The sequence below is a fragment of the Lolium rigidum genome, chromosome 2 (assembly GCF_022539505.1).
Source record: "Lolium rigidum isolate FL_2022 chromosome 2, APGP_CSIRO_Lrig_0.1, whole genome shotgun sequence".
Taxonomy (NCBI): Eukaryota; Viridiplantae; Streptophyta; class Magnoliopsida; order Poales; family Poaceae; genus Lolium; species Lolium rigidum.
Window position 1 is genome coordinate 293128644 of NC_061509.1, and position 23250 is coordinate 293151893.

Consider the following 23250-nt stretch of genomic DNA (forward strand, 5'->3'; position numbering starts at 1 on the left):
ACACTGTGTTTGGATGTTGGAAAACTGGCCTGGAATTAGCTCTTTGGAATTTTCGGCCCGCTTTCCCGCGTTTGGACTGGTTATGGAATTAAAACGAGGAGTCTGAAAAACTTTCCGAGCCCACCCTCCCGCAAGCGGCCCGCACCGTCCCTCAATTCCGAGCCCTCACGCTCGGAAACTCATGGAAACGAAGCCGTCGAAGCGACACGTTTCTCCCAGACCCTCGCTCTCCCTCGTTCCAGAGAAACGTGAGCTTAGTCGCCTCCGCCCCTGACCTGCATCCGCCGGTCGCCGCCGGCGAGGGCGGCAAGCCCTCTTCCATGGCCTCCCCTCTCCCTTCCCGGCCTCCTTTCCCCCTTCTCGGCTTCCCGGCGGCTGCGGACTTCACCCCCGCCCTAACCCTAGCTCCGTGGCAGCTGCGCCATGATCGCTAGCAGTAGGGATGTATACGGTGGGATGGGATCAGCGGTGGGATGTGTATGGCACGAGGGGATCGACGGCCACTCCCCTGGCCATCCAAACCGGCCGGCCTCTCCCTGCCTTCTGTTCCAGTATCTTTTTCTTGCTGCAATATACGCGGTTCGTTGACTATTTTTGATCTACAAAATTGCAGAACCCGAGTCGAATCATAAGGTGCCGACTTCAGTTGTTGAAGTTATTAAAATCTTCCTCTATTCTCTATGATCCGAGATGCAATGTTTTACAACATACACATGTTCATATTATTTTAATTTGTGTATATACAAGTTTATATTGTCAACTCAACAAAATATCCAATTCGATAGTTTGTACATCCAAACAGGAATTGAAATTGGTCACTAGCCTCTAATTCCAACATGAAAATCCAAACACACCCAAACATCAGAATTGAAATTAGAAGCCATTTCCTTTCCATTCTGGATTTGGAATTCCTTTTCCAAATCAATTCCAGACCAGTTTTCCAACATCCAAACACAGTGTAAATCCACATATTAAAGGAACAACTAAGGCATATCTACAATGTGCATCTTAACCAAGAAAATGCAAATGTGTTTTGCAGAGCCAGAAATGTACCTTGACAACAAAGCCACCAAACACGTTTGTAGACCCTGAATAAACAAGGAAAACATAGTATGTCAGCAGGTTAAGAAATGGGCGGGATTGATTCACTCTGCAGTTGTACTAGATACAGTGTGCTGTTTGTGTTAGTATCTCTAGCCTCACTTTCATATGTGTGCTGCAGTCCTATCCTAACAGCCTAACAGACAGTCCTTCACAAAGGACCATGTGTGCTGCAGCTCCACAAAGACCAGAGTACAATGACTTATTCATCATTCTCCCCCTAAGTCTTGTACGCCGTCTTGCGGGAGCGCTGAGCCATCCCGATCCGGGAGCAAAGCTCGAGGAACTTGACCCTCCCAAGAGGCTTGGTGAGCAGATCTGCGAGCTGATCCGTGGTGTTGACGTAGCTTGCATGGATGCTCCCTTCCTCCAAGCAGTCTCGGATGAAGTGGTACCTCAACCGAATGTGCTTGCTCCGTTCATGAAAAACGGGGTTCTTTGCCGGGGCCGGGCGGACTTGTCTGTCCACCAAGAGCTGCCACTGGTCTAGTGTCTCGACCAAGGAGATCACCAAGCGATCGAGCGAGCCAAAGCGCTCGAGTGCAAGCGGTGGAGGCTGCTATGTACTCAGCCTCACAGCTGGACATGGCCACCACCTGCTGCTTGATCGACCGCCGACTCACGAGGCACTTGCCGAGGAAGACGAGGATCCCGCTCGTGCTCTTGCTTGGTGTCGATGTCGCCGGCGTGGTCGGCTGTCGCTGTACCCGACGAAGTGCGCCGCCCCGGGACACCTAGGGTAGTGGAGGCCATGGTCGAGAGTCCCCGCAATGTAGCGGATGATCCTCTTCACGGCACTGCGGGTGCTCCGTCGTCGGTCGCTCCATGAAGCGACTAACGTAGCCGACGGAGAAGGCCAAGTCCGGCCGTGTGTGGGCGAGGTAGCGAAGGCTCCCCACAAGACGCCGGTATTGTGTGGCGTCCACTTCCTCCGTCGTCTTTGTCGCGGCTCAATTTCAGCCTCTCCTCCATTGGAGTGAGGGCTGGGTTGCATCCGGTGAGCCCGGCTAGCTCAACGATGCGCTTGGCGTAGGCGGTCCGCCGAGCGTGATCCGGAGTGGTCTCGGTGCACCTCGATCCCCAGATAGAAGGAGAGGAGCCCCAGATCACTCATCTGGAAGGTGGCCTTCATCTCTTCCTTGAACGCTGCCACCTCTGCATCCTTGATGCCGGTGATCACCAAGTCGTCGACATAGACGCCCACCAACAGGGTGTTTCGTCCACTCCCCGTCGGTGGACGGCCGCCTCGTGCGGGCTTTGCTCGAAGCCCATTGCCTTCGGCGTGGAATCCGGCTTGGCATTCCACGCCGTGGTGCTGCCCGCGGGCCATGGAGAAGCCTTGCGCGGGCGGAGTACCTTGCCCTCCGGCCGGGAATCGCAAATCCCGGCGGGCTGCGCACGTAGACCTCCTCCTTCAAGTCGCCATTGAGGAAGGCGGACTTGACATCCATGTGATGGACGCGCCGGCCCTCACGGGCAGCGAGCGCAAGGAGGAGTCGCACGGACTCCATCCAGGTGCCACGGGAGCGAAGGCATCGTCGAAGTCGACCCCCTCTGCTGCACAGAAGCCTCGTGCCACCAAGCGAGCCTTGTGCTTGACGATGGCGCCGGCTTCATCCCTCTTCGGCTTGAACACCCATTTGAGGGTGATCGCGCGGTGACCACGAGGGAGGTCGGCAAGCTGCCGGGTGCGGTTCTTCTCGACCGCATCCATCTCCAAGCCGCATGGCGGCGCGCCATCGCTGCGTCTCTCTCGGCCTGCGCAAGGGCCGAGAGCTCGCCGTCGTCACGCGCAAGCTGCGAGGCTGCGCCTCCGAGTCGCGTGGCATTTGTCCCGGCACCGGCCGGTCGCCGAGAAGGTTCTCCATCGTACGGTACCGCGGCGGCTCGCCGCCATGATGCGCGTCGATGCGCTCCCCATCGTGAGAGAGCGGGGAAGCGAACTCCACCGGGCTGTGCTCAACATGAGCTGGTGTAGACGTGCCGGAGGAGTGACTGCCGGTCTTCGGAGTACGTGGTGACGCCGAGCTGTGGTGGTGTAGCAACCACCGGGGTCGATGGAGACTTGGGGACCGAGGTAGGCGAGCTTGTTGAAGAAGAGCTGCCTCTCTCCCCGGCTGCCTCGAAGTGGACGTACTCGACAATGAAGTCGTCATACGTTGGAGTCGAGCTGTCCTCCACCGCCTTGCCCCATGCCCACCCCTCGCCGCTTCGTTGAACACGACGTCGCGCGGCGTGCGCACACGCTGTGTCTTGGGGTCGAGGATGCGGTAGGCCTTCGAGCCCTCCGAGTAGCCAATGAACACTCCCGGAGTGCTCCTGTCGTCGAGCTTGCCGATGTGGCTGAGCTCCTTGGCGAATGCGAGGCAGCCAAAGACCCGCAAGGTGCGAGGCTGCGGCTTTCGCCCATGCCGGGCCTCGTACGGCGTCCTCGCCGGTCAAGCGCCTTAGTAGGCGAGCGGTTGAGGATGTAGACGGCCGTCGGCACCGCCTCTCCCCGAGAAGACAGCCGGCATCTCTCTGCGCGAGGAGGGCCCGAGCCATCCCCACAGCCAGTACGGTTGCGCGCGCTCGACGACGCCGGGTTCTGCTGCGGGCTGTGAGGCGCGGAGTAGTGGCGGCGGATGCCTTCCTCGGCGCGGTGCGACGCGGGTCGGTCGATGTGAATTCGCCGCCGTTCGTCGGTACGCAGCACGCGCGGCTTGCGGCCGCGCTCCGCCTCCGCGACAACCTGCGAGCGCCGATGGCGTCCGTCCGCCTCTCCCTTGCTGCGAGGAGCACCACCCACATGTAGCGGGAGAGGTCATCGACGAGCGGCGGGAAGTAGCGTCGTCCTCTGGTGTGGCCGGTGTCACCGGGCCACACAAGTCCCCGTGCACGAGCTCGAGCTTCTCCTTGGCTGCGAAGCTCGCCTCGTCGGGAAAGGGAGTCGTCTACGCTCGTCACAACGCGGACGTCGCGGAGCCGCTCCACATGGTCAAGGCACGGCATGCCTCGCACCATCTCCATGGTGCCGAGCCGCTTCGGGGCCTCGAAGTGAAGGTGCCGAAGCGCTCGTGCCCGCGCCACGCCTCGTCCTCCCGACGAGCGGCGAGACAGAGGGGTTGTGCCACTGCACATCAAGAACATAGAGGCGATTTGTGCCTCCGGTTACCTTAGCACAGCGGGTGACGGTGGCGATCCCATATGCGCGGAACTCCGCTCTCGATCGGCACGCGGGAGCCGTTCTCATCCAGCTGTCCCGGGCGATGATGGAGTTCCTCGGTGCGGGGATGTAGTAGACACCGGTGAGCGGCGGTGCTCTCCGGTCTTGGCGGCGAAGATGACGGAACCGACGCCCTTGATCTCCACGTTGCGGAGGCATCCCCAAACTTGACGGAGCCTCGCACGTCGGAGTCGAGCTCGGCGAAGAACTCCGTCGGCCGGTCATGTGGTGGGTGGCGCCGGTGTCGAGGCACCGCCGCCGGCCTTGTCGTTGCCGGAGCAATCGCCGAGAAGGGCGTGTGCTTTCGGCTCGTCAAGGTGGAGGAGAGTGGTACGGTGGAGAGCGGCTGCGGTCGGTGCCGGCTGGAGACGACTCGATCGCGGCATGCGCCATGAACGGAGCCGGCTCCTCCTCCCCGCTCTGTGCGACGTGGGCTTGGCCACGTCGTGGCTGTCGGCACTCGTTGGCCCGGTGACCAAGCTTGCCGCGGTTGTGGCGGGCGTCGTCCTTTGCTCGGCTTGGGCTTGCGGCGGCGCCTCTGCCGGCATCACCTTGCGCCTTGGCATGGCCATCCTTCCGCGCCTTGCGTGGCTTGCCGCGCTTGCGGCCGCCGTCGAGGAAGAAGGCTCCCCCTTCTTCCTGTCACCGTGGCCGACATCCCACTGCTCCCGAGTGAGGAGCGGCTTCCCGCCGGTGGTGATGGGCCCCGACGAAGGCCGTGGCTCGTCGGTGTCGACGACCTTGAGGCGACCTATCGCCTCCTCGATCGTCATGGTGGAGAGGTCCGGCGGGGACTCGATCGAGCGAGCCATGCGCTTGTACTTCTCGGGGACGCGGCGAAAGAGCTTCTCGGCGGCTCTCTCCTCGTCGTAGGCGTCATCGCCGAGCCGCACCATCTTCGCGGTAGAGTGTTAAGACGGAGAGCAAGGTCATCAACGTCCTCGCCTGGCTTGAAGGCCGGGTTCTCCCGCTCCTTGCGAAGTGCTGCCGGTGTGGACTTGCGAGCACGGTCGGCTAGATGCGTGCCGCGGCGATGGCGTCCCAAGCCTCCTTGGCGATCCGCTTGTGGGAGAGCGAAGCCGCATCTCGGCCGGGGCTAGCGGCGATGAGGGCGTCCGGCGCCGTCGATCCTCATGATGGTCGACGTCGCCGTCGTGGACTGCCTCCCACATGTGCCGCACACGGGCACGATCTTCATGATCGCGGCCCACTCGACGTAGTTGGTTTTGGTGCGGGTAGGCCACCCAACACCGGGACCAACATCCACGACCACCGTCCGGACCCCGTAGAGGCCGCGGTCTTGGTCATCCCGGCCCGCCGCCGCCGTGCGCGCCTCCTCTAGGAGCGCCATCCCGAGGTGCGCGGGCGTGCTCGGCTGCCCACTGCGGCGCCCGCCGTGCGCCGCACGTGGCGCCGCTGCGTCGACGCTGCCATCGGCGGAAACGGAGCCGTTGGCGGCGCCGCGCAGGCACCTCGACCTCCGCCGCCGGCGCACGTGCCGCCTCCGGCCGCCTGTCTGCGCTTCTACCTCCGCTGCCGGCTGCTGCCAGCTCCGCGCGCCGCGGCCTCGATGCCCTTGCTTTCGCCGCGGCGGGCTGCCGCGGCCACTCGTTCACGCTCCTCTGCCGCGGCGCGATCGGCCTCTCGCCGACGCCGCGTGCCTGGAGGTAGCCGTGTGCTGAGAGTGGCCGGTCGGACATGGCTCGCTGTCGAGGGCTGAGCGCCGCTTCCGACGAGCTGCTGCTCGACAACCCGGACGGAGGAAGTAACCGGGCGGTTGAGGCTGCTATCTGGTTGGGGCTGCTCCCTTCCCCTGTGAAGGGGAGGAGCAGGAGATGCTCGAGCCGCAAGACAACCTTGCTCCGATACCACTTGTTAGTATCTCTAGCCTCACTTTCATGAAGAAGAGGATGACACTAGGAGAGTTGGGGCAATTTTCGTTGGTTTATTTCACACACATCTCACACAATGCCATGCCGGACCGAGGGCACGGGGTTACAGATTTATAGCTGCTAGCCAGCCAGAATATGCTAGTCTAAAAGATGCTAACTACCCGTCCTTGATCCCCCTAAAAGCAGTCAAAGATCGGGGGATGCTATCCTATCCTAACGAGCCTAACAGACAGTCCTTCACAAAGGACCATGTGTGCTGCAGTCCTATCCTAACAGCCTAACAGACAGTCCTTCACAAAGGACCATGTGTGCTGCAGCTCCACAAAGACCAGAGTACAATGACTTATTCATCAGTTTGGTCATCAAACAAAAACCATAAGCTACTTGTTCATTTGGGATAGTTTCTCATACGCATGAATGAGAAAAAGTAAGATTAAATAGGAAGTGCTTCAATGCTCTCCGGGGGGGAATTGAAAAAATACATTTTAAGCAGATTTAAGGACTCATTTAAACTATTCTCTAAATCACATTGCTTCACGATTTGTGAAATTTAGTTTTGTGCAGGAGCAAATAAACCCTATTGTATTTTACTTATGAAGCACAAGAATATAAAAATATAAAAACTAAGGCAAATACACAGTTAAGAAAGTATAATTTCAATTAAAAAAATATGGCATAAAAAGCGCACCTCTACACCACCAATGCAAAATATAACCACCAGGAGCTCCACAAACCAGTGAGACATCAGTTTGTAAAGCATTACCAGAAAGAGTGATGCAACCACAATAAACAGCATTGCCGACGTCATGGTGATATCTACCATACCACTAGAACCTCCAGCCTCACAGTTCACTAAACTTTCGTGTCCATCCTATACGAATAATGTGCATGTTAGTTTTTCCTTTCGAAAATCAAAACGATAAATCATGTAAGCTTGGGCTACAAACCTTTAGAAGCTTCTCTTGCTCAGTAACTGCTTCTCGAGCACTCCATGCTGACCAGTATGATGCGCCAAGAATGGTACCAACAGCCATGAGCCACAGAAACACCTCGGCCGTATCAACCAGAGGTCGATCTGGGGAGTATAACTGCACTGAAACTGCGGAAATCGAAAAGGAGAAACATATATATCAGCAATGTTATTGTCAAACGAAATCCAAAATACAGAAATCAATATAAAAAATAGGTTGGACAGGCCAGGTTTTTAAAACTAAAATACAACCCTTGTATTCACAAGACAGTGCACGAAATTTGAGACAATGGAAGACCTAAGTACACTTACCTTTACCAAGCGAGAGAAGACCCTTTAAAATAGTGCCTGCGTCTTTTGGCAGAAGAACTGCGGGTATATTTATATCTAGATCCGTTTCATTTTGATCACAAACCATTTTGTACAGCTCTGCAAGCAGACATACGCTACTAATTAACACCAAAAACATAGGTCGAACGAGATGCCATGAACATAAAGTGTGCTCTTGAGCTTTCTACATACGCAAACATGTACACAACTGAATGTGTACATGCAACTATTAAAAGAAGTCCAATAAAATAATCAAAAGGTTTCAGTAAGTATGATGGTAGACAAACACTCTAGCAGTAAAAAATGGTATATATCACACAACTTATTGTCCTGATCACATTCCTCGTATCCCAATATCTTCATCTTCTAATTAAACAGTAATTGTGAAAGGCCATAGGTGGAAAACTATCAGTTATATGAGAAACGTCATATATAGGGCATACCATGGAGATTATTCATGATTATAATAGCAGAAGCACCAGCCGCTTCGGCATTCTTAGTTTTTGTGGTGAACTTACAGTCTCCCCTTTGCACTAACAAAACTTCTCCAGCAACCTAGATAAAGAAATAACCAATCACTACATAAGGATGTGGGATACAATCGAAAAATCACAAACAGCTAGATCATGGTTTCCAGAATGGTAACCTTTTCTTTGAGAGGGGCACAACAATCAAAAGGGTCTGCTAATAATAGACCTGTCCGGTTTGCGTGCTTTTCTTTTGACTCTATTATGGGGCCAAACCGAGCACCAACACCAACAAACTCATCCGCCTCTCTGTTGTTGACCCAGGTTTGCACTTTTACCTGATAGCAAGGTGAGGAACAAAATGTGACTACAAATAATTGAGCAAGAGATGTCAGAGTAACTGTACTAAATCAGCGACACTAATCGGAGGGAGTAGCATTTGTAGGCATTAATTATCTAATAATAGTAACCACAGAACCTAAACTGACAAAGTGATGATACTAGTAAGGATCTAATTGTAGTGTCCTTCAGATGTGGTCTTACATCCCTCTAACTGCTTATTTAACGCCAAGTCGCCAACAGACCAATAGCCACCTTCATCAAGGTAAGCAGTAACTTAACAGGCATGGGAGACATGTTTATTAGCTACAAATGACGGGGCTCGGAGTTGGTAATAAAAGACAATGTGGAGTTCATGATAAACATTTTATGACCACTGATGAGATTACAAGAAAAGGATGGTAGACAGTAGAAAAATAATCTGCTTGAACGGATTGCATGTTTAGCAAGGTATCAGCAACTAACAGAAAGTACGTCAGAAATAACCAATTATTATGGACCAAAATATCGAGGTTGTAGTATTCTCGGCAGAGTTCCAAGACCTAGATATCTTTTTATCACACTACAGGTTGGATCGTCTTCGTATCACCAGCCATCATATCTAGAAAATATCCTCTATAGCAAAACTCCGGCAGCTTACAGACTAGTTTGATCAAGCTCAAGATCAAGCAAATTCTAATCGTCAAGCAGTAACAGGAATCAACTAACAGATTGTGCAATGTAAGAGACATAAGTCCCTGCATCAATCTTTCAAACCGACCATTTCATGAACCTAGATCAAGAATCAAGCCTCGGACAACCCATCTTGAAAGAGCTCTAAGCTCCCAAGGATTTGAGGTGCTGTGGTCGCTCGGTGCATTGGGCCTACCTGTCGGCGACTGACTCCAAGTTGGTTAATTGCACATCACACGTCATTCACTCCCTTCTCCCTGCTTCGGCCAAACCGCCCCGCCGATTCAGCCTCCCTCCGCCACCGAGCGACCAGGCCCACCACCGCCTGGAGACTGGAGTCCCTTGATACCACCGTCGCCACCGCTTGGAGTCACTCGCCACCACCTGGATCTGCTCTCTATGCCGCCTGGAGTCGCCTCCCGTTGCTACCAAGGTAACTCTCTAACCTTCTCTCTGCAGTCTGCACTCCTCTCATCCTCCAGTCCTCAACCCATGCTTGCTGTTGGTGCCTTGCTGCTGCCTGTCACGGACTCGTTTGGTTTATTTGGGGCCAATTCCAGAAGGATTTCTAAGATTTGCAGTGCATATGCGGATGGCGGGGCACCAGCGCAGCAGAGAGGAGACGTGACGAGCCCAAGGCCTACACAGTGTCTTCCGCGTGGCCATGCCCCGCACGAATGCTGAGCATGGTGCTCACACCACCTCTTTGTGCTGGCCCCTTCTCCAATATTGATGCTGTCTTTTCATCCTTTCCTAGCAAGTTGCAGCGGCAAGCTTAATTCTGGGGGACGACTACCGGGTTCTGGCAACGGTGGCGCCCAGTTTTCTCATCGGCCGTTTTTCCCCTTTGTTCGCCCACCGGCTGTCACCTCTGCAAGGTTTTCCGCCACTAGAGTCAACCAGCAGTCTGGATGCCAGCCCGCCGCGCAGTTCCCCAAAAAGCCGCCTAATTAGAGGGTTGTCCTGGAATCTTTGACGCAAGCCATGAAGACTTAAGCAAAATTGTGTGACCCGTGAACACTTTTTTTATGGAGGGGAATGATGAGAAATGCCATTAATGGACAACGAAGCATCTACTACTAGCATAGCATGCTCATAATTTATCAAGAGTACTTTTTATGGCATTGCTCTCGTTGATGTGTTCAAAGTGTGAAGAGAAAAGCAAACGACTAGACGAGATGTCATTTTCTTCATGAAAAAACAGTATTCCTCATATACTGCAATGATTGATGGTGTGTGAAATAAATTTTTAATCTACTATCTGATATTTGCTTTGCTAGCAAAACAAGAGAAGTAATTATTTGAGAATTCTACCTTACCTTTCAAAAATGTATTTTAGCAATCTAGCATAGTCAAATTCTGCAAAAATCGTGAACTTCGATATATATATATTTGTTTCCATTTGTTGTAAGACGTAGAATATCCATATATATACATGACAGCTTGCATACTACATTCGCTGCTGCTTGACTGATCACCTAAATTGCCATCACTTTGTTGGTCAGTCTTGGTTAAAAAAAACTTTGTTGGTCGGTGACTGATATTGTTTCTTTCACATTGGAGTCAATCCATTTAGAGTGCAGCCAGCCTTCTCCAATTCATGTAGCTTATTGCGGATACTCACCACATCTTTGTGCTTTGTTGTTTCTTTTGTGCAGTTATGGAGATTAACAATGAGATTACAACAATGATAAAATGCCCTTCAAATCAGATGCATTAGATATACATAAACTTTATTCTCATATTTGATGTGCCCCATTCCACTGTAGAATCCCTTGTACTTGGTGCAGGTGGTTTTTCTTTGATGGAAAGGATTATGCATGATTCCGTGCATTCAAAGAAAATAGAGTGATCCTTAGCGGACATGGTGTTTTGGCACCTATTAAGAAAAATGCATTTTATATCTTTTTCAAAATGTAAAAAAAAACTTGGGAAAAAAATCCTGGATGTACATCCGGATATTCTATGTTTTGGAACATCAGATTTGGGGCCGTGGATGCACCCACTGACCTGTTAAGACTTATCTTGCTAAATGATAGTTCATTGGACTGACTAATGGTTTATGCTGAAATTTTCATAGCAGTATTTGGATTCCCGTACATCACAAGATTGGGTGATTACACTGCGTTCCATAGGATTGACCAGTTTGCCATTTTTATCATATGTACAAACCACAACTTCTGTATCTTTCGATATATGAGACGAGATACTATTTTTGGTGGGAGACATCAGATAAAACAAACGAAATGGTAATGATATACTGGACAGGACCTGGTAGATTCATTTATCACTGAACCAAACAGACCCTTGAAGCGGAGCTTGCTGGTCGTAATTGCAAGTAACGGAGATAGACCCACTTGACGCCAAGATAGACTCACTTGAGGCCATCATATTTGCCAGCGGCAACCTCTGTTGGGTGCAAATGCGAGCAGGGAACAGGCCCTAATGCATCCCAGTAGTTCCAAGGCGTGGTACCGTGAGGACGCCCTGAGAGGTACAAATCGCGCAAAAAAATCAAATGATAACAACAAAATGCGCGGCAAAGCGCGCTAGGTCCAAGCTATGTCTCATCTTTAAGCATAACTGACGATGGCCCATAGTAAGATCGACATCAATAACACGATAACCCTGCCAAACTAGGAAGGCATCCTAAACCAAACCGTGCACTCCAACTCTCCAAGCAGCCCGTACTCTGCAGCCTGCTGGCTCAGGCGTACAAACTGCAAGCAGAGCTGCGTTCTCCAGTGTTCTCCAGGCTCCAAAGTAGTGCTGCGATCGACCTAATCCCACTCAACACGCTTCGTCCCCCAATCCAACAGATTAATCAACCGCACTTGGCTTCGCAGCAGCGGAACCGCCAGCTCGAAATCATAGCTTAACCGGACTCGCCCGCCCGAATCGGAACTCTCGCACCGCAGCTCTTAGCCGAGAATTCGGACAGAGGACGAGAAGGGGGGAGGGGGAGGGCCAAGGAGGCGCGTACGAGCATGAAATCGTTGGAGCAGCCGGGAATCTTGGGGGCGTCGTCGTCCTGGTGGACGATGTCGCCGGCGGAGGCCGCTCCCAGGAGCGCCGCCACCACCACAAGAAGCAGCGCCGTCACCGCCGCCGTGTCCGGCGACCCGGCGCCCATCATCGCCGCCGACGACGCGCGCTTCGGGGTCCAAGGCTGGGTAGGAAGCAGGCAGGGGACAGCCCACGGCGTAGTAGGATTGTTCGGCGCGATGGATCAGTCGCGGTCGCGGCAGAGGCTGGAGAAATGGAAGAAGGAGGGGGTAGATCTGCCCGTGACGTCACAATGGCGGAGGCTTCAACGGCCACGAACGGCAACCGAGCAGAGGTAGGCAGTGGGTCCCGCCCATGTACGATGCAATGGCAGAGGGCGTCATCCTCAGTGTGTTTGAAAAAATAAATATTTGTTCTCAGATATAAATAAAAAATCATGCAGTTGAAATTATTATGATCGAGTATCTACCACGCGGTACATGAATTAATCTACGCTAGATTTGATTTAGGGGTGCGCCTTGGCGGACGATCACGTGAAACTTGTTCGGATGCAAACACACTGCAATAGAAATTAGGTGATAAAATGATAATTCATTTTTTAGATTTTACAGAACAAGGTCGACAAGACAAACTTACAATAGAAATTGAAAACAGAGTAGGAAAGTTCATAGTATATTATAGTAGCAAACACTTGACGGCTATATCGAAAGCAATAGAAGTAAAAAAAAGAAACCGCAAAACAATTAATCTACAAAAGCTAGCCATTGCCACAACATAAACTTCAGAGGCTATTGCATAGGAAACGTAAACCTGCTGCTAATGAAAGTTAAATGAACTGATAGTTAAATGGAAAGAAACAACAAGAGAGTAGAAGATTAACACGTGTTCATAATACTTAGTCGTTCCAAAAAGAAGCACATATTTTGGAGCTCTAGCGGCTCCCACCTTTCGCAATTGCTAAAGGATTGTTAAAACATGATGGTAAGTATTCATACAAATCAATGATAATTAGCAATAAATGGATATACAGAAATATATTACACACATCATTAAAAGGTTAGGTTTTGATCAGTACATACTACAGTTTCATACATATACGATCAGTTCCTCTTCCATACATATCGATGCAAGAGAACCATCAGGTTGCTTCACTACGATCGATACATTCAAACCATCACAAATCCTAGTTCGTAGTAATGTCTCCTGGTAATTTCTCATTCAGCTATTGTGTAAAATCTCTTTTTTAGCTAAATTTAAATTTTGGTTTTGTTTGTGCATCAGGTATGATGTTATTTCTTTCTTAACAAAAATGTATTAAAGGTATTTTAAAATTCTAAATTTGGCTACTTTTTCTCGCTTTTTGAAACCCTCCAAATTGTTCAAAGATCATAATAAACTTTGTAGAGCTTCTATAATAACTCTACAAGCCTTCTAAAGTTTTAGAGAAGTTCAAAATTATGTTTGTGTTGCCAAATAGTGCAAAATATTGGGTTTTCAAAGTTTTCAGCAAAACCCTATAGCCGAGGGACTACTTTCAAAATTGATGTTATCTTATTGGTCTGCATTCCGGAAATTCAATTCGGCTCCTGGGTGCGTATGCTCCCTCTACCAACAAAACATATTTTGAAGTGTGGAAAAAATTTGACAAAAAATTCTACATGCACATCTCCATAATATATGTGTATGCGTCAAGTTTCACGAAAAAATAATATTTTTTGTGGCCTATGTAAAAAAGAGAAAACTTATCCTGTGAAAAGCATTGTTTTCAGCACTGAATTTTATCTTTTTTACGCACGTCACATGATAAGTTCATTTTTTATGAAACAACTTTGTGAGCGCGTAGCACGTGAAGATGTACGTGCGAATTTTTTGTTTCAATTTTTTTGAAATTTAAAATATGTGTAAGATGCATTTCAAAATATAGGGAGCATATGCTCCCATGTTCCAAAACACCACTCCCGTCTGCATTCCCTTTTTATAACAATTGTCAAGTTTACATATGATGCCACTATATTAGGTATCTAGTTCGTTCCAAGCTACAGCATTAACTACCCACTATGTGTTGCTCGTTACGAATTTTAAGTTCATGAACATATTGAATAGCATTCTCTGATCAACAAAGTTCAGATTATTCTTCCTATCTGGTATATTCCTAGCTATTACAGTAACATCAAACTATTATTTAATCGGTGGCTAATTTAAAGTAATTACACATGTTGATTCGCATTCCTTGCTCTAAAGTTGTTGCATCTTAAATTATATGTGGCTTATTGTTTGTTACGAAAGTAACAGCCTGCTATTACGTAGTTCATGCCAATTCTGAAATCACTGAACATGTTACTCTTACTACAAATAATATCATTATTATTTGTACCTGGTTCATTAGAAGCTACTAAACTAACCGCTATCATGATATCCCTCTACTATCTTGCAGTACAAATTTATTTAAACTCGTCACACTACTTCAATATTAATTTTGTGCACCATCTGGTCTAGTCCTTAGAAAGCTGCAACATTAATTTGCTTCTCTTATTTCGTGTGGTGCTCACACATGGAACACTTGACATATTGGCTTGTATTCCCTCTTTTAGAAGTTCACATGTAATGTCACTGTAAGGGTACATTGCCCCTATGTGTGGTTTCGGTAATTAATGATATCCCATATGGACTAATGTTTTCATTGAGTTTATATGAAGGAATATTACATAGGCACTACTTGTAGTCCATGTGTTGGATTCTAGTATGGATGCCATGAAGATAAAGATATACCTTGAGTATTGGCATCAAGATCATCGATTTGAAGACATATACGTGATAAGATCAAGAAGAAGAAATGAAGATGGAGTTCTTATGTGGAACTCAATATTAGCCATGCTCTAGCTTATGTGATAAGCAACGAATGATCAAGATCTTGAGTGCTTGATTCCAAGTGAAGAATTTAAGTTATGGCTCTAAGTCGGTGTTATGATAGTCTCATGAGTTGAGCTATGGTTGACCAAGGTTTAGAGCATGCAAACAAATTAAGAATTCTATATACACCTCAAGATAGTATGATAGATCATGAGAAGATACAAGGTTGACCAATACAAAGAGTGAAGAATAGATTCAAGATTGGTCAACACATGAAGCATGAAGAATGTGCCACGAGAAGTAATATCAATTATGCTTTATGAACTAACCCATTATATATGTCCCTTGTGTTGTCTATGTGGGTTAGGTATCTTTCCTTGAGCATGCATCAAAAGTGAGATCTCAAATACCCCATGAGAGAATGACGTCAAGTGGTGACCGTCATCCAAGTTGAGTTGGGCAAGTTCAAGTTGAGCATCTCAAGAGGATCATATGCTTGAAGCTTGCCATCCATTTTGTGACAATGGACATGTGAAGATGTTCACCAATGGAGCTTTCCCATCATGGTGTATGGGGGAGCACTTGTGAGTCTTCACGAAGCAACAATGATCAAGTAAGGCATTCCGGCTTGAGTGGAGCTTGAAGAGTTTTCATCAAGATCAAGCGGGATGCACAAGGCAAAGGTATGGCCTTGATAGGTTTTCCTTTTACCGGTCTCAAGGTGGTTGATGGGAGACCGGATTATAGGATAGATAGCCGCACTATCAAGATGGGCTTTCGGTTGGGTAACTTGATCACATCGTCTTAGGGATCTCAACCGTTTGCATACTTTCATATCCCTATTCTTCTTAGTGTTTCTCTGTGAGAGGTTCTTGAGCTTGTTGCTAGCTTTACAACAAGCCCAAGTTCATCGAAAACGAAAACCGCATGCATCTTCTATTGCGTTTTCGAGTTTGGACGTCTTCACTGTTTCTTGACGGTGGGAGACTCCCTCTCTAAAATCATCTAAATATATCCTGTGGGACGGTCCGACCGGCCCTGGACCGGACGGCCCGGCCCCAGGCCCGGTTGACCGGCCTCCTCGATATTTGCTGAGCTGGTCACTTTCCCAATGGTTAGATTTTGGCTTGGGCTTTCGAGTTTGGACGTCTTTACCATTTATTGATGGTGGGGGACTCCCTCTCTAAAATCATCTAAAAATATCCGGTGGGACGGTCTGACCGGCCCCTGGACCGGACGGCCCGGTTGACCGGCCTCCTCGATATTTGCTGAGCTGGTCACTTCCCCAACTGTTAGATTTCGGCTTGGGCTATAAGTAGCCCTTCTTCCACCTTGGGTAAAAGAAGTTCTTCCACTCTCTCTCCTCCATTGTTGACTTTGAAGAACTTGCCCTATCTCTTGATTCCCCCATGGTTCTTTCTCATTCTTGAGGGATCTAAGAGAGGAGATCTAGATCTACAATCCCCACCAATCCATTTCTCCTCTAAGTGAGGGGAACCCTTTGGATCTAGATGTTGGAGTCATTTGTTGATTTCCTCTTTGTTCTTCCTCTCTAATCTCATCCTAGCATTTGTTGCTTTGGTGGGATTTGAGTGTGAAGGATTTGAACACCTCTAGTGTTCTTGCTCTGCATCATTGCAGTGTGAAGCTCTCCACCACGATTAGTTCGAGTGAGAGACCGTCGTGAGCTTGTTACTCTTGAAGGGAGACCTCCTAGTTGGCTTAGCGGTTGGTGCTCTGGTGATCTCTTCAAGGAAGATTGTGAAGAGGTCCGGGCTTCTCCTTCGTGGAGCTTGTGAAGTGGTTTTGGAGCTTTCCATCTCCGGAGTGGAGGAAAGGCTAACCATAAGGAAAAGGCCATTATCCTTCGTGGGTTTTGCTCGGAGAATAGGGTGAGCCTTCGTGGCGTTGGGGAATCCTTCGTGGGAACTCCACTCCTCCAAACGTGACGTATCTTCTTGCAAAGGAAGGGAACATGAGAATACATCCTCGTCTCCGCGTGCCTCGGTTATTTCTATACCCGAGCTTACTTTCCTTGTGATAGCCATCGTGTTTGAAGTACATATATCTTTCTATCACTTGTGCTACATATATCTTGTGCCTATCTTGCTTAGCTCTAGTTGTTGTTGTTGCACTTAGTTGAGTCTAGCATATTTAGGGTTTGTGCTTGTAAAATAAACGCTAGTGTAATTCCGTACTCTTACAAGCCAAATCGGTAAGAGTTTTTAAAATGCCTATTCATCCCCCCTCTAGGCGACATCTCGTCCTTTCAGTCACTATATTATGTTTCTAGTTCGTCCCAAGCTACGTCATTAACTACCATCTATGCATTGCTTGTTACAAAATTTAAGCCCCTGACATATTGATTAGCATTCCAGCACAACAACGTTCATATTATGATTCCTCTCTGGTTCATTACTAGCTATGATATTAAAATGTTGTTATTATTCAGTTCTTGGCCAATTTAAGTAATTGAGAATTTTGGTTTGCATTCCATAGTCTATGGTTGTTGTCGTTATAAATTCTATCTGGCTCATTCTTTGTTACAAAAGTAAGTGTCTTCTATTATGTACTAGTTCATAGCAATTTGGAAGTAACTTAACATGTTGGTCTTCTTTCGCTATACTGCAAATGATATCATTATATTATTTCTATTTGGTTCATCGTAAGTTATGCCAGTAACTACTGCTCTGGTCCATTTTTTGAGTTTCTCCTTCGGTGACTACATAACTAAGTAGGGGATTCGGATAAAATGGCTCTCTCCACCTCTCCACCTCTCCACCCTACCTCCACCGTAACCCACCTCACCAGCGTTCATGGCTTTGAGATCTAGGCAAGATGGAGGCCATTCTACACTGGGATTTCATGCCAGGCCTGGCCCTGGCAGATCAGGTTCGTTCTCGGTTTGGATCTACGGTGCACTTCTCTCCCTCCTCCCGTGGCAAAGAGTTCTTCTTGGTGGTTTCCTTCTCCTCGGCTTCATTTTTCCTATCGGTGGAATCAGTGGGTTTGGCCCTTCAATGCTGTATTGGCGGTGAAGCCCGTGGTTTCAGGGTTTATCAACTGAGTGATCGACGTTTTCGTTTTTCGGTGGCCTCTAACAAGGTGGGACATTTCATCTATGGTTTACATGATCGGATCTGGCCAGACTTTGTATGTCATTTTTCTCTATTTCGTGGAGTACATCCAACAAGATCTGGTTTTCTTGATCATGTTTCGCCTTTGGTTCCATCTAAACAAGATCTGGTTGTGGCACAACGTAGTCCCACCTTGCTGCGTCCAAATCTGGATGTTCTTGCGGCTAGTTCTGCTAAGGACACATCTGCATCAGATGAATTGGCGAAATTTGGATTCAATCGCATTGGTTCTTCTACTCCACTGGTTGCCACAAAACCTACAACGGTGTCACGTGACATTCAAGAGTTCATGGTGGGTCAGATTTCGATCCCACTTAAAACGGATCATATATGTTCATCAGGTTTTACATCTATGGGTCCAAATTTTCCACGTTTAATGTGTCAAAAGTTGCCTGTCCTCACTCTGGAAATTTTGGAAGATCAACGTCGAGCGAGGTTATTCGGAGGCAGATATTATGTATTCTTTGAATCTACCTCTTATTCCATCAAAAGATCTGGTTTTTGAATTTATTGGACGGTGCTATCGTTGTGGCCTTAAAGATCATCTACGAATTAATTGCCCTGGTTTTACGTGATGGATGTGCTCAATTGGGAGTCAAATGCGATCGCTGCGCGCCTATTGGGCCGGATGTCTACTTGTTCAAAATGTTTAACACCTGGCCATTACTCCAGAGATTGTTCTGTTGGTCTCAGATGCAAATTGTGCCGTATCTTAGGGCATTGGGCCTCGAACTGTTCTAAGCGGGCCACTGGAATTTGGAGAGTCAAATCTGCTAAGCCAATAACAAAACAGAATCATTTATTGGGTCGGAAGATTTGGGTGGTTAAGGGAAGGAAAGATACTGTGCCACCTTTACCTCTTGCCGTTTCATCTCCTCTCGCTGCTTCCCCTCCGAGACTTACCACCGCCGCCATGGCCACGTTTCCGGTGAATCCTCTGGCGTTCCTTCCTGATGGGATGACGGTGGATCAAGGCCCTCCTGACAGAAAGGTTAGAACTGATCTGGTTGTTCCTCCTACTGCTCCTCTACAACATGATCGAGTACTCATTGCGGAGACGAATAGATTCATACCAGTACACTTAAGGGAGTCAGTTAGAGAAGAAATTAGAGACTTGCTGGTTGAAGAGGGTTTTGTCGTTCGTTACTTTGATGATCATCCCTTTGGCATTGGTGTCTACACCTTTGCTGAGACACTAGCGGCAGATGCAGTGGTTGGAATGTGTTGACGTCAGAGACCCCCTGGCGGGCAGAGACGGTCAACACGGTAGAGCCGGGAACAACTAGGGCTGCGGCTGGCCCCAGTCCCTCAGAGCGACGGCCCGCAAAGCCTCCTGGTCGCACGCGCAGATGTTTATCACAAGGGCGTGCCACCTGACCTATACCTGGTCGGGAAGGTGTGGATGATGCCTCGCTTAGTTTCTGCGGGGCACACACGTAAACATTAAATACGAGCCTCGATCGGCTCTCGAGTTATCCTGTGAATCGGCTCAAAGAGCCGATCCACCCATGATTCGGACGAGGTGTCCGAATATATGGTGGTCCTGCTTGATCAAGGTAAAGCTAATGAGATCTACGACGATGTAGGGTTTTCACCGCATAATCGGATCGTCCTACTCCGGGTTGGGCCTCGCAGCCACGCACGGTGATCGTAAGCCGATCCTAAACAAGGCCTAAAAACCAACACGAGGTTGATCCTCGGAACATCCTGCTTAGGGCCAACGAACGACACCCTACGTGCCGCTGGATCCTCCCCTTTGTAAGGCCTAACTATTGCAGATATTAAACTAATCCTTGTAGAACAAGGATGCAATCGTAACGGATCAGATCTACTAAACTATGATCAAGCGGGGTGCCGCCCCTACACCTAAGATAGGTGTAAGGGCGGCTAGACATGCAAGGGTTGCACTACGAAAGCATGTAATATGAAGAACAATGCTAACCCTAACATGTCTAAGATAACTACGTTGCTCGCCATCAAAAAGGCTTCGGTACGAGCAACGCATGAACAACGTAGGCAGGCTTGTGCTGCCTAGATCGCAAGATGCGATCTAGGCAGCATGATGCTTACCGGTAGAAACCCTCGAGACGAAGGAGTTGGCGATGCGCCGAGATTTGTTTGTGGTTGAACGTTGGTTGTTGTTTATTCCATAAACCCTAGATACATATTTATAGTCCAGCGGACTTTCTAACGCGGGCGTGCACCAAACCGTGCACGAGTAAGATTCTAACTTCTAAACTAAGATGCGATCTAATATGTTACATATACACGGGCAATTAAGCCCAACTTGGTATAAAAGGCCGATTCACGTATTCCTTCTATATATATATTCTTCGAGTCCATCTTGATCGCGGCCCACCTCTGACTCGGTCAAATTCTGGTGATAACACATGCCCCCTGGTTTTGGAAATGACATTTCCAAAATCATTATGCTCTTCTTTCGTCGGGTCATGTCGTGGCAGAACCGTCGCAGTATCCGTCATCATGATGACTTTCCTTCTCAACTTCTCCGCGTGACTTGGCAGTCTTTTCTCTTTCTTTCAAGCACCACTTCCTCGGAAACTGCTGTGGCATTGAATTCCCACTATATCCCCTTTTATTTAACCGTTCCGCACGGTTCAATCCTCGTATCTCCTTCGCATTAGCATTCTAAAAGCTGCGCCACCATGTCCTCTTCCTCCTCTGCTTCATCGGCTCTTTCCACCCAGTCCTCTTCGTCTCGCGCGCCGACGCCGGAGCCGAACCCGGCGGAGATCCATGCGGCCAACATCCGCCGCGCCATCGAGGCCGGGGAGGAGTCTAGCCATGACTTCTCCCTCTGGTCGGAGGACGACAAATCCTCGACAGACGGGGAGAGTGACCTCCGTTTCCTCGCCGACGGGGAATCGGAGGAGGAGAGCGATGACGATCGCTTCTCCTGGGACGACTTCACCACCTCCGAGGAGGTGAAGGAGGAGGAAGAGGAGGACGACGACGACGATAGCTTCCCCGACGAACCACCGGCCAAGCGCCATTGCCCCTGGCCGGGGAATCTGAGTGACTTCGACAGCGATGACGACGACGACGACGAGGAAGATGAGGACAATGAAGGTCCTGCCGGCGGCCGCTGGAGCAGCGACGACGAGCCGGCCGGGAGCAGCGCCGACACCGGCGATGACGGCGATGATGAGGGCAGCGACGACCCGTAGATAGGACATCTAGCATAGGACCAGTAGCAGTAGATGGGGCCATGTATCCCCTAGTACTTCCTTTTGAGGGCTATCAGCTCCTTATGTAAGAAATCTATCAATGAAGAACTTTTCCCAATCTGATATTGCCGATTCCTTTAGCTCACCTTAGCCGATTTCTCCTCATACTGATCTTGCCGATTCGTCCCCTTTGCCAATGCATAACGAGCCGATAGCAACGCATCGGTCCTTCGATATTTACCTTTCCATTCTTCAACTGATGATTCTCTTTCCGGTAGATACTGTGGGATTTCCAAGAAAGCCCTTAAATTCTTCCCACCGATGGTATTTTGTGAAGAAGGTTGCAACGAAGATCAGCCGATGGTACCCCAATCGGTTCCTCAATAGGGCATCTACCAGGCCTGTTGCCCCCCGAGTCTCAGCCAAGACAAAACAGAGACGAGGATACGCCAATTAGCTGTATGGACCTGGGCTTGATTATGCCCGAGGGAGCCTTTTACGCAGAACCAACCGATTTGAGCATAAATCGGCTTCCCAGGGCAGAGAGCCTTCAAGGGGAGCTGCCCCCCGAGCTTCTTCAGTTCTTGCCGGCCAGATCGGCTCCTTTCCTTTGGTGGATCTGATGCGATCCATCCTTGACCTGATCTGCACGTCTAGGCTGCTCTTGGTCTCGTCCTTGAAGAGAGGATCCGAGCTCTTAAGCTACTCCATTAAGGAGTTCTTTCATTAAAACCCTCTTCGTGCTCCATTGATCGTTATTCCTCTTGAGTCGATGGCCATGCATCGGCTTCCATATCCTTAAGTCGATGTCTGCTGCATCGGCTGTGCTCGAAAATTTTCGAATTTTTCAGAATTTTTTTTTTACGGCCGACCTGTGCATCGGCCCCCATACTCCAATACCCATCACCAAAGGATGAGACGCTTCCATTGCATATCCTCGTGTTCTATCCACCTGGGTGCCCCCCCGAGCCGATTCTGTCAAGAGAATTGATGGTATCGGCTCTGTTGGATAACATGTTGAACCCGGGCGGAATGGTGGGTGAGGATAATTTTGGCCGATTGCTTGGAATCGGCCTCCATGTTGCTTGTTCGATGAAAGGTTTTATAATGTCCCTTCATAAAATTTTTGGGGCCGATCACAAGGATCGGCCTCGCCATGTTTGCTCATTGACGTGTTCTTGCTACTCGTTCGAGGCCGGTAGATAAGACCAGCCCAATCTCCGACTTTATCATGTTGGTGCGCTTGCTGTCGTCCACCTTGGATGTATCGTGTAACCGTGGAGCACCGAGCTTCGTCGGTAGAACGAGCACCATGTTTGTGCCGGCCCGATGTTTCATCATCGGCTTTCCTTTGCTTGGGGCGCCACTCCATTTTCCGTGGACGACCCTCTTCATCCGGGGTTCGCCGAACCTTTGCGGCCGGATCGGGCCTTGCCTTCCTCAATGTATGCAAGTATAACCTCTCGGCTTCTTCCGGGCCACGCAATCGTTGAACCCTGCGTTTACGGGAACGGCCGAGTCCATCGGGGCACCACCTTGGCCGGTGATACTGTCTTCTTCTTCTCCCTCGTCTTCGAATCTTCGAGATCTTTCAACCGAGGGGACTCAGCTCGTTTGCTCGTGGCGGGAGAGGTCCTAAGCGCTCGAACACGGACACGTTGGCTGCCTCCTTCTTCTTCCGGTTGCATTCGGGCAATTGCCGATTGTTGGCAATCGGCTCATTCCTGAATCCCGACGAGTGCTCGAAGAAAGGACAATCCCGATGCACTGTCCTCGTCGTCTCGCTCCCTTGCCTTTCCCTTAGCACAACGCTCGTGCTCCTCCTCATCGCGATTATGCCGACGATGTCTTCTGGCTTCTCTAGCCAGACGATCTCTTTCATCATCGTCGCTGGACCGTCGGCGTTGGTCGTACTGACTCATATACTTATTGAGGAGGTGATCAGAGAGAGGTCGCTGATATCTTAAGTTCTTCACTTCTCCCTCTGTGACGTAGCGCTTGCCGTCTTGGCGGAGCCGATCGCGTGGAGCGGCTTCCTCTGTTTCTTTGCTATGAGAGCAGCTGCCCTCATCTCCATCCTTGCCAACGTGGTG

The 23250-nt window shown here is 49.4% G+C and overlaps 1 protein-coding gene across 1 annotated transcript; it reads right to left on the reverse strand.

Moving 5' to 3' along the window:
- Nucleotides 1–983: 983 nt before the first annotated feature.
- Nucleotides 984–12275, reverse strand: LOC124691145 (signal peptide peptidase-like 4). The gene is made up of 7 exons (XM_047224418.1): nt 11960–12275; nt 8145–8303; nt 7942–8053; nt 7481–7597; nt 7146–7297; nt 6887–7069; nt 984–1088 (listed from the first exon to the last, which is right to left on the reverse strand). The coding sequence occupies exons 1-7, from the start codon at nt 12110–12112 to the stop codon at nt 984–986; spliced, it is 981 nt and encodes a 326-aa protein (XP_047080374.1). The 5' UTR covers nt 12113–12275.
- Nucleotides 12276–23250: the final 10975 nt, after the last annotated feature.